The sequence below is a fragment of the Scardinius erythrophthalmus genome (assembly GCF_964197995.2).
Source record: "Scardinius erythrophthalmus genome assembly, chromosome: 21".
NCBI lineage: Eukaryota > Metazoa > Chordata > Actinopteri > Cypriniformes > Leuciscidae > Scardinius > Scardinius erythrophthalmus.
Genome location: NC_138241.1, coordinates 834422 through 846471, shown reverse-complemented (window position 1 = coordinate 846471; position 12050 = coordinate 834422). Strand labels below are relative to the sequence as shown.

The following is a 12050-nucleotide window of genomic DNA, read 5'->3' as shown; positions in this document are numbered from 1 at the left end:
AAACATGATAACGTTCTCCCGCGGCCCTCAGCCTCGTCCTGCTCGCCACAGTAAACATGATGCCGTTCTCCCGCGCCCCTCAGCCTCGTCCTGCTCGCCACAGTCAACATGATAACGTTCTCCCGCGGCCCTCAGCCTCGTCCTGCTCGCCACAGTAAACATGATGACGTTCTCCCGCGGCCCTCAGCCTCGTCCTGCTCGCCACAGTAAACATGATGCCGTTCTCCCGCGGCCCTCAGCCTCGTCCTGCTCGCCACAGTAAACATGATGACGTTCTCCCGCGCCCCTCAGCCTCGTCCTGCTCGCCACAGTAAACATGATGACGTTCTCCCGCGGCCCTCAGCCTCGTCCTGCTCGCCACAGTAAACATGATGCCGTTCTCCCGCGGCCCTCAGCCTCGTCCTGCTCGCCACAGTAAACATGATGACGTTCTCCCGCGGCCCTCAGTCTCGTCCTGCTCGCCACAGTAAACATGATGACGTTCTCCCGCGCCCCTCAGCCTCGTCCTGCTCGCCACAGTAAACATGATGACGTTCTCCCGCGGCCCTCAGCCTCGTCCTGCTCGCCACAGTAAACATGATGCCGTTCTCCCGCGCCCCTCAGCCTCGTCCTGCTCGCCACAGTGAACATGATGACGTTCTCCCGCGCCCCTCAGCCTCGTTCTGCTCGCCACAGTGAACATGATGACGTTCTCCCGCGGCCCTCAGCCTCGTCCTGCTCGCCACAGTAAACATGATGCCGTTCTCCCGCGGCCCTCAGCCTCGTCCTGCTCGCCACAGTAAACATGATGACGTTCTCCCGCGGCCCTCAGCCTCGTCCTGCTCGCCACAGTAAACATGATGCCGTTCTCCCGCGGCCCTCAGCCTCGTCCTGCTCGCCACAGTAAACATGATGCCGTTCTCCCGCGCCCCTCAGCCTCGTCCTGCTCGCCACAGTGAACATGATGACGTTCTCCCGCGCCCCTCAGCCTCGTCCTGCTCGCCACAGTAAACATGATGACGTTCTCCTGCGCCCCTCAGCCTCGTCCTGCTCGCCACAGTAAACATGATGACGTTCTCCCGCGGCCCTCAGCCTCGTCCTGCTCGCCACAGTAAACATGATGACGTTCTCCCGCGGCCCTCAGTCTCGTCCTGTTCGCCACAGTAAACATGATGACGTTCTCCCGCGGCCCTCAGCCTCGTCCTGCTCGCCACAGTAAACATGATGACGTTCTCCCGCGGCCCTCAGTCTCGTCCTGCTCGCCACAGTAAACATGATGCCGTTCTCCCGCGCCCCTCAGCCTCGTCCTGCTCGCCACAGTAAACATGATGACGTTCTCCCGCGGCCCTCAGTCTCGTCCTGCTCGCCACAGTAAACATGATGACGTTCTCCCGCGGCCCTCAGCCTCGTCCTGCTCGCCACAGTAAACATGATGACGTTCTCCCGCGGCCCTCAGTCTCGTCCTGCTCGCCACAGTAAACATGATGCCGTTCTCCCGCGCCCCTCAGCCTCGTCCTGCTCGCCACAGTAAACATGATGACGTTCTCCCGCGGCCCTCAGCCTCGTCCTGCTCGCCACAGTAAACATGATGACGTTCTCCCGCGGCCCTCAGCCTCGTCCTGCTCGCCACAGTAAACATGATGACGTTCTCCCGCGGCCGTCAGCCTCGTCCTGCTCGCCACAGTAAACATGATGACGTTCTCCCGCGGCCGTCAGCCTCGTCCTGCTCGCCACAGTAAACATGATGCCGTTCTCCCGCGGCCCTCAGCCTCGTCCTGCTCGCCACAGTAAACATGATGCCGTTCTCCCGCGGCCCTCAGCCTCGTCCTGCTCGCCACAGTAAACATGATGACGTTCTCCCGCGCCCCTCAGCCTCGTCCTGCTCGCCACAGTAAACATGATGACGTTCTCCCGCGCCCCTCAGCCTCGTCCTGCTCGCCACAGTAAACATGATGACGTTCTCCCGCGGCCCTCAGTCTCGTCCTGCTCGCCACAGTAAACATGATGACGTTCTCCCGCGGCCCTCAGCCTCGTCCTGCTCGCCACAGTAAACATGATGACGTTCTCCCGTGGCCCTCAGCCTCGTCCTGCTCGCCACAGTAAACATGATGCCGTTCTCCCGCGGCCCTCAGCCTCGTCCTGCTCGCCACAGTAAACATGATGACGTTCTCTCGCGGCCCTCAGTCTCGTCCTGCTCGCCACAGTAAACATGATGACGTTCTCCCGCGGCCCTCAGCCTCGTCCTGCTCGCCACAGTAAACATGATGACGTTCTCCCGCGGCCCTCAGTCTCGTCCTGCTCGCCACAGTAAACATGATGACGTTCTCCCGCGGCCCTCAGCCTCGTCCTGCTCGCCACAGTAAACATGATGCCGTTCTCCCGCGGCCCTCAGTCTCGTCCTGCTCGCCACAGTAAACATGATGCCGTTCTCCCGCGGCCCTCAGCCTCGTCCTGCTCGCCACAGTAAACATGATGACGTTCTCCCGCGCCCGTCAGCCTCGTCCTGCTCGCCACAGTAAACATGATGACGTTCTCCCGCGGCCCTCAGCCTCGTCCTGCTCGCCACAGTAAACATGATGACGTTCTCCCGCGGCCCTCAGCCTCGTCCTGCTCGCCACAGTAAACATGATGACGTTCTCCTGCGCCCCTCAGCCTCGTCCTGCTCGCCACAGTAAACATGATGACGTTCTCCCGCGGCCCTCAGCCTCGTCCTGCTCGCCACAGTAAACACAATGACGTTCTCCCGCGGCCCTCAGCCTCGTCCTGCTCGCCACAGTAAACATGATGACGTTCTCCCGCGGCCCTCAGCCTCGTCCTGCTCGCCACAGTAAACATGATGACGTTCTCCCGCGGCCCTCAGTCTCGTCCTGCTCGCCACAGTAAACATGATGACGTTCTCCCGCGGCCCTCAGCCTCGTCCTGCTCGCCACAGTAAACATGATGACGTTCTCCCGCGGCCCTCAGTCTCGTCCTGCTCGCCACAGTAAACATGATGACGTTCTCCCGCGGCCCTCAGCCTCGTCCTGCTCGCCACAGTAAACATGATGCCGTTCTCCCGCGCCCCTCAGCCTCGTCCTGCTCGCCACAGTAAACATGATGACGTTCTCCCGCGGCCCTCAGCCTCGTCCTGCTCGCCACAGTGAACATGATGACGTTCTCCCGCGCCCCTCAGCCTCGTCCTGCTCGCCACAGTAAACATGATGACGTTCTCCCGCGGGCCTCAGCCTCGTCCTGCTCGCCACAGTAAACATGATGACGTTCTCCCGCGGCCCTCAGCCTCGTCCTGCTCGCCACAGTAAACATGATGACGTTCTCCCGCGGCCCTCAGTCTCGTCCTGCTCGCCACAGTGAACATGATGACGTTCTCCCGCGGCCCTCAGCCTCGTCCTGCTCGCCACAGTAAACATGATGACGTTCTCCCGCGCCCCTCAGCCTCGTCCTGCTCGCCACAGTGAACATGATGACGTTCTCCCGCGCCCCTCAGCCTCGTCCTGCTCGCCACAGTAAACATGATGACGTTCTCCCGCGCCCCTCAGCCTCGTCCTGCTCGCCACAGTAAACATGATGACGTTCTCCCGCGGCCCTCAGTCTCGTCCTGCTCGCCACAGTAAACATGATGACGTTCTCCCGCGGCCCTCAGCCTCGTCCTGCTCGCCACAGTAAACATGATGACGTTCTCCCGCGGCCCTCAGTCTCGTCCTGCTCGCCACAGTAAACATGATGACGTTCTCCCGCGGCCCTCAGCCTCGTCCTGCTCGCCACAGTAAACATGATGACGTTCTCCCGCGGCCCTCAGTCTCGTCCTGCTCGCCACAGTAAACATGATGCCGTTCTCCCGCGCCCCTCAGCCTCGTCCTGCTCGCCACAGTAAACATGATGACGTTCTCCCGCGGCCCTCAGCCTCGTCCTGCTCGCCACAGTAAACATGATGACGTTCTCCCGCGGCCCTCAGTCTCGTCCTGCTCGCCACAGTAAACATGATGACGTTCTCCCGCGGCCCTCAGCCTCGTCCTGCTCGCCACAGTAAACATGATGCCGTTCTCCCGCGGCCCTCAGCCTCGTCCTGCTCGCCACAGTAAACATGATAACGTTCTCCCGCGGGCCTCAGCCTCGTCCTGCTCGCCACAGTAAACATGATGACGTTCTCCCGCGGCCCTCAGCCTCGTCCTGCTCGCCACAGTAAACATGATAACGTTCTCCCGCGGCCCTCAGCCTCGTCCTGCTCGCCACAGTAAACATGATGACGTTCTCCCGCGCCCGTCAGCCTCGTCCTGCTCGCCACAGTAAACATGATGACGTTCTCCCGCGGCCCTCAGCCTCGTCCTGCTCGCCACAGTAAACATGATGACGTTCTCCCGCGGCCCTCAGTCTCGTCCTGCTCGCCACAGTAAACATGATGACGTTCTCCTGCGCCCCTCAGCCTCGTCCTGCTCGCCACAGTAAACATGATGACGTTCTCCCGCGGCCCTCAGCCTCGTCCTGCTCGCCACAGTGAACATGATGACGTTCTCCCACGCCCCTCAGCCTCGTCCTGCTCGCCACAGTAAACATGATGACGTTCTCCCGCGGGCCTCAGCCTCGTCCTGCTCGCCACAGTAAACATGATGACGTTCTCCCGCGGCCCTCAGCCTCGTCCTGCTCGCCACAGTAAACATGATGACGTTCTCCCGCGGCCCTCAGTCTCGTCCTGCTCGCCACAGTGAACATGATGACGTTCTCCCGCGGCCCTCAGCCTCGTCCTGCTCGCCACAGTAAACATGATGACGTTCTCCCGCGCCCCTCAGCCTCGTCCTGCTCGCCACAGTGAACATGATGACGTTCTCCCGCGCCCCTCAGCCTCGTCCTGCTCGCCACAGTAAACATGATGACGTTCTCCCGCGCCCCTCAGCCTCGTCCTGCTCGCCACAGTAAACATGATGACGTTCTCCCGCGGCCCTCAGTCTCGTCCTGCTCGCCACAGTAAACATGATGACGTTCTCCCGCGGCCCTCAGCCTCGTCCTGCTCGCCACAGTAAACATGATGACGTTCTCCCGCGGCCCTCAGTCTCGTCCTGCTCGCCACAGTAAACATGATGACGTTCTCCCGCGGCCCTCAGCCTCGTCCTGCTCGCCACAGTAAACATGATGACGTTCTCCCGCGGCCCTCAGTCTCGTCCTGCTCGCCACAGTAAACATGATGCCGTTCTCCCGCGCCCCTCAGCCTCGTCCTGCTCGCCACAGTAAACATGATGACGTTCTCCCGCGGCCCTCAGCCTCGTCCTGCTCGCCACAGTAAACATGATGACGTTCTCCCGCGGCCCTCAGTCTCGTCCTGCTCGCCACAGTAAACATGATGACGTTCTCCCGCGGCCCTCAGCCTCGTCCTGCTCGCCACAGTAAACATGATGCCGTTCTCCCGCGGCCCTCAGCCTCGTCCTGCTCGCCACAGTAAACATGATAACGTTCTCCCGCGGGCCTCAGCCTCGTCCTGCTCGCCACAGTAAACATGATGACGTTCTCCCGCGGCCCTCAGCCTCGTCCTGCTCGCCACAGTAAACATGATAACGTTCTCCCGCGGCCCTCAGCCTCGTCCTGCTCGCCACAGTAAACATGATGACGTTCTCCCGCGCCCGTCAGCCTCGTCCTGCTCGCCACAGTAAACATGATGACGTTCTCCCGCGGCCCTCAGCCTCGTCCTGCTCGCCACAGTAAACATGATGACGTTCTCCCGCGGCCCTCAGTCTCGTCCTGCTCGCCACAGTAAACATGATGACGTTCTCCTGCGCCCCTCAGCCTCGTCCTGCTCGCCACAGTAAACATGATGACGTTCTCCCGCGGCCCTCAGCCTCGTCCTGCTCGCCACAGTAAACATGATGATGTTCTCCCGCGGCCCTCAGTCTCGTCCTGCTCGCCACAGTAAACATGATGCCGTTCTCCCGCGCCCCTCAGCCTCGTCCTGCTCGCCACAGTAAACATGATGCCGTTCTCCCGCGGCCCTCAGTCTCGTCCTGCTCGCCACAGTAAACATGATGACGTTCTCCCGCGGCCCTCAGCCTCGTCCTGCTCGCCACAGTAAACATGATGCCGTTCTCCCGCGCCCCTCAGCCTCGTCCTGCTCGCCACAGTAAACATGATGCCGTTCTCCCGCGCCCCTCAGCCTCGTCCTGCTCGCCACAGTAAACATGATGACGTTCTCCCGCGGCCCTCAGTCTCGTCCTGCTCGCCACAGTAAACATGATGCCGTTCTCCCGCGCCCCTCAGCCTCGTCCTGCTCGCCACAGTAAACATGATGACGTTCTCCCGCGGCCCTCAGCCTCGTCCTGCTCGCCACAGTAAACATGATGACGTTCTCCCGCGGCCCTCAGTCTCGTCCTGCTCGCCACAGTAAACATGATGACGTTCTCCCGCGGCCCTCAGCCTCGTCCTGCTCGCCACAGTAAACATGATGACGTTCTCCCGCGGCCCTCAGCCTCGTCCTGCTCGCCACAGTAAACATGATAACGTTCTCCCGCGGGCCTCAGCCTCGTCCTGCTCGCCACAGTAAACATGATGACGTTCTCCCGCGGCCCTCAGCCTCGTCCTGCTCGCCACAGTAAACATGATAACGTTCTCCCGCGGCCCTCAGCCTCGTCCTGCTCGCCACAGTAAACATGATGACGTTCTCCCGCGCCCGTCAGCCTCGTCCTGCTCGCCACAGTAAACATGATGACGTTCTCCCGCGGCCCTCAGCCTCGTCCTGCTCGCCACAGTAAACATGATGACGTTCTCCCGCGGCCCTCAGTCTCGTCCTGCTCGCCACAGTAAACATGATGACGTTCTCCTGCGCCCCTCAGCCTCGTCCTGCTCGCCACAGTAAACATGATGACGTTCTCCCGCGGCCCTCAGCCTCGTCCTGCTCGCCACAGTGAACATGATGACGTTCTCCCACGCCCCTCAGCCTCGTCCTGCTCGCCACAGTAAACATGATGACGTTCTCCCGCGGCCCTCAGTCTCGTCCTGCTCGCCACAGTGAACATGATGACGTTCTCCCGCGGCCCTCAGCCTCGTCCTGCTCGCCACAGTAAACATGATGACGTTCTCCCGCGCCCCTCAGCCTCGTCCTGCTCGCCACAGTGAACATGATGACGTTCTCCCGCGCCCCTCAGCCTCGTCCTGCTCGCCACAGTAAACATGATGCCGTTCTCCCGCGCCCCTCAGCCTCGTCCTGCTCGCCACAGTAAACATGATGACGTTCTCCCGCGCCCCTCAGCCTCGTCCTGCTCGCCACAGTAAACATGATGACGTTCTCCCGCGGCCCTCAGTCTCGTCCTGCTCGCCACAGTAAACATGATGACGTTCTCCCGCGGCCCTCAGCCTCGTCCTGCTCGCCACAGTAAACATGATGACGTTCTCCCGCGGCCCTCAGTCTCGTCCTGCTCGCCACAGTAAACATGATGACGTTCTCCCGCGGCCCTCAGCCTCGTCCTGCTCGCCACAGTAAACATGATGACGTTCTCCCGCGGCCCTCAGTCTCGTCCTGCTCGCCACAGTAAACATGATGCCGTTCTCCCGCGCCCCTCAGCCTCGTCCTGCTCGCCACAGTAAACATGATGACGTTCTCCCGCGGCCCTCAGCCTCGTCCTGCTCGCCACAGTAAACATGATGACGTTCTCCCGCGGCCCTCAGTCTCGTCCTGCTCGCCACAGTAAACATGATGACGTTCTCCCGCGGCCCTCAGCCTCGTCCTGCTCGCCACAGTAAACATGATGCCGTTCTCCCGCGGCCCTCAGCCTCGTCCTGCTCGCCACAGTAAACATGATAACGTTCTCCCGCGGGCCTCAGCCTCGTCCTGCTCGCCACAGTAAACATGATGACGTTCTCCCGCGGCCCTCAGCCTCGTCCTGCTCGCCACAGTAAACATGATAACGTTCTCCCGCGGCCCTCAGCCTCGTCCTGCTCGCCACAGTAAACATGATGACGTTCTCCCGCGCCCGTCAGCCTCGTCCTGCTCGCCACAGTAAACATGATGACGTTCTCCCGCGGCCCTCAGCCTCGTCCTGCTCGCCACAGTAAACATGATGACGTTCTCCCGCGGCCCTCAGTCTCGTCCTGCTCGCCACAGTAAACATGATGACGTTCTCCTGCGCCCCTCAGCCTCGTCCTGCTCGCCACAGTAAACATGATGACGTTCTCCCGCGGCCCTCAGCCTCGTCCTGCTCGCCACAGTAAACATGATGATGTTCTCCCGCGGCCCTCAGTCTCGTCCTGCTCGCCACAGTAAACATGATGCCGTTCTCCCGCGCCCCTCAGCCTCGTCCTGCTCGCCACAGTAAACATGATGCCGTTCTCCCGCGGCCCTCAGTCTCGTCCTGCTCGCCACAGTAAACATGATGACGTTCTCCCGCGGCCCTCAGTCTCGTCCTGCTCGCCACAGTAAACATGATGATGTTCTCCCGCGGCCCTCAGTCTCGTCCTGCTCGCCACAGTAAACATGATGCCGTTCTCCCGCGCCCCTCAGCCTCGTCCTGCTCGCCACAGTAAACATGATGACGTTCTCCCGCGGCCCTCAGCCTCGTCCTGCTCGCCACAGTAAACATGATGACGTTCTCCCGCGGCCCTCAGCCTCGTCCTGCTCGCCACAGTAAACATGATGACGTTCTCCCGCGGGCCTCAGCCTCGTCCTGCTCGCCACAGTAAACATGATGCCGTTCTCCCGCGCCCCTCAGCCTCGTCCTGCTCGCCACAGTAAACATGATGCCGTTCTCCCGCGCCCCTCAGCCTCGTCCTGCTCGCCACAGTAAACATGATGACGTTCTCCCGCGGCCCTCAGTCTCGTCCTGCTCGCCACAGTAAACATGATGACGTTCTCCCGCGCCCCTCAGCCTCGTCCTGCTCGCCACAGTAAACATGATGCCGTTCTCCCGCGGCCCTCAGCCTCGTCCTGCTCGCCACAGTAAACATGATGCCGTTCTCCCGCGGCCCTCAGCCTCGTCCTGCTCGCCACAGTAAACATGATGACGTTCTCCCGCGGCCCTCAGCCTCGTCCTGCTCGCCACAGTCAACATGATAACGTTCTCCCGCGGCCCTCAGCCTCGTCCTGCTCGCCACAGTAAACATGATGACGTTCTCCCGCGGCCCTCAGCCTCGTCCTGCTCGCCACAGTAAACATGATGACGTTCTCCCGCGGCCCTCAGCCTCGTCCTGCTCGCCACAGTAAACATGATGCCGTTCTCCCGCGGCCCTCAGCCTCGTCCTGCTCGCCACAGTAAACATGATGACGTTCTCCCGCGCCCCTCAGCCTCGTCCTGCTCGCCACAGTAAACATGATGACGTTCTCCCGCGGCCCTCAGTCTCGTCCTGCTCGCCACAGTGAACATGATGACGTTCTCCTGCGCCCCTCAGCCTCGTCCTGCTCGCCACAGTAAACATGATGACGTTCTCCCGCGGCCCTCAGCCTCGTCCTGCTCGCCACAGTGAACATGATGACGTTCTCCTGCGCCCCTCAGCCTCGTCCTGCTCGCCACAGTAAACATGATGACGTTCTCCCGCGGCCCTCAGTCTCGTCCTGCTCGCCACAGTAAACATGATGACGTTCTCCCGCGGCCCTCAGCCTCGTCCTGCTCGCCACAGTAAACATGATAACGTTCTCCCGCGCCCCTCAGCCTCGTCCTGCTCGCCACAGTAAACATGATGCCGTTCTCCCATGGTCCTCAGCCTCGTCCTGCTCGCCACAGTAAACATGATGAATGGCGACTGTAGAACGCAAAAGCCGAATCCCGGACATTTTGGGCGATTTCGAAATCCCGGGCAGACTCATCACGGAGTCTCACTCGGTCTCACTAGTAGCCAAGCCTTGTTGTTTAACTGCGCGCTCTTACTGGTAGGCGTGGCTTGGGAGTGGCCTCGTAGGGCAGCGAAGCAAGTGCATTCTGGGTGTTGTTGTCTTTCATCCACATGAGCCAAAAATACATTTTCTGGTTTTTCTCAGTCTAGAAAGCATAATAATAAAAATAATTTCTTCTACACAAATGACCCATTTTAAATACACATTCATCTTTCCAGAGGTGAAGTATCCCTTTAAGGCTTCTTCTCCTAAAGCATGTTTCTGGGCCCTAGGGAACTTAAACTGGGTGGGGAAGGAGATGGGCTTCAGCGCCGGTGTCGGTGTGGTGATCCGGCAGCCTCTCACCGGGAACGTCACTGTGGTGGAGCGGATGAAAGCTGTGTTTGAGCGAGACTGGCACTCCCACTACAGTAAAGCCCTGGATCCAGACGAGATCCCAGTATGCAGCACACACACACTCAAAGACAACACCAGCGTCTGAAAACACACAGACCATAAACTTGTCAATGCATATCGGCTGTTTCTTTTGCACTTTGAGTTCAAACAGCATTCAGCAAAGCAAGGCATTTCATGCTATCTGATCATGTTTTGTACGGTAATATGTGTTTGCCCATTCTCTCCACCGATGTTAGCGATGCGATCAGACCCACAGCTGCTATCTCTGTCCTCCGTCACTCGACGTGGGTCTGCCGTGCTCTGCCTCCGAGAGAGTGATGGATGGAGAGAGGAAATGAAAGGGAAGGTTCTTGTGAAAGACACACACACACACACATCTTAATACCACGTGGAAACAGGGCCTTTGCTTTGAGACGTTTGCCTCTGCGTAAGTGTTGCACTGAGACTTTTAATCTAACAATCGTTTCTACCTTTAACTATTAAACAATGTTTTATCAGTCTGACTCTCTTTCAAACATACACAATCTACTATGCATTATCCAGCACTGTATTTGACATTATTACATTTTTAAATGCAGGTTTACAAGATCTTTCTACAGATTTTCATATTTCATCTTGTTTTTAGCTGTTTTAGAGTACGTACGATACATTTAAAGTCAAATATTATCAGAGCTTTATTCTAATTTTCACATGCATGTTGATTTAATGCATGTTGAAATATATGCTGGTAAAATAGCTGTTGACTTATTTGTACTTTGTATATTAAAACATCAGGACTGTCCTTCAGTGAACATGTATTTTCTTTATATCTTGTGTTAGAAATAATAAAAGGAAATATGATTTGAATGATTAAAAATGCATTTTTAATGTATAAATTATATAAATAAATATATTCAAGTTATAAATGTGTTATGATATTTACAACAGTGTCTGATGCACATTACATGCTTCACAACCATAACTGTTTTAAAGGGGTCATGAATTGAGAAAGTTTTCCTTGATCTTTAGACATGTAAGAGTTCATCATACTATACGAATATCCTGTAAGTTTCAGAACTCAGAACTTCACAGTTAGTCCAGAAACAGCTTTTATTGAAACCGAGCTCAGAGAACGACTGGTTCTGAAAAGCTCGCCTCCGCAGAAGATCAACGCCCACTTCTACATCGTCATCACTGTAGCCCCGCCCCCTGGATCATGCATGACGAGTAGTAGGTCAATAAGTCAAGTCATCTTCATTTATATAGCAATTTTAACCATGTAGATTGTTCCAAAGCGGCTTTACAGAGATACAAGGATAGTTTAAAGTAACAGAGAGTGTTTTGGCTTTATAGCAGTTCTTGAATAAAGTTATTTTCCAGCTAAAGTTAGTTTGATTGATTCACTTCCGTCGCAACGATCATTAGTTATTAACTTAGGGGCCGCTAACACGACACCGTTTTAACAGGAAACTCTACACAGACTTTAAACGCGAAACCTGTGAGAACGCTGATGGCGTGCACATGCGTATTACGAGCTCTGTCTATTGGTATGTGCGTTTGAATACATGTGCACAGGCGTGTAATTCCCTACAAACCAAGACTTAAAAAACTACTTGTCTGGCCTCAACATTTTTGATACAGAATTGTATCATTTCGGGGTAGATACGCGAACCGAATTTTCCAGACAACGCTTTATCTGTAGAGTGGTAAAGGGATCCTCCACAGGGAGAGACTAGTTGGCACTTCAGCACTGCGTTGGATCGGGTCCAGGCGAAGGTCCTTCATCAGATCTGGAGTGTGTATGTGTGAGTGTGTGTTCAGGCGAAGGTCCTTCATCAGATCTGGAGTGTGTATGTGTGAGTGTGTGTCCAGGCGAAGGTCCTTCATCAGATCT

The 12050-nt window shown here is 57.4% G+C and overlaps 1 protein-coding gene across 1 annotated transcript in view; it reads left to right on the top strand.

The window, feature by feature from the left end:
- The window catches only part of LOC308681658 (inactive phospholipase D5), a gene marked incomplete at both ends in the record, with an annotated part of 45965 nt that extends 35450 nt beyond the window's left edge, over positions 1–10515 (top strand). Inside the window, 2 exons of the mRNA XM_081350739.1 lie at positions 10054–10220; positions 10414–10515. Coding sequence (XP_081206865.1) covers positions 10054–10220; positions 10414–10515 — 269 coding nt within the window. The remainder of the gene's footprint in view (positions 1–10053; positions 10221–10413) is intronic.
- Between the last annotated feature and the right edge of the window lie 1535 nt (positions 10516–12050).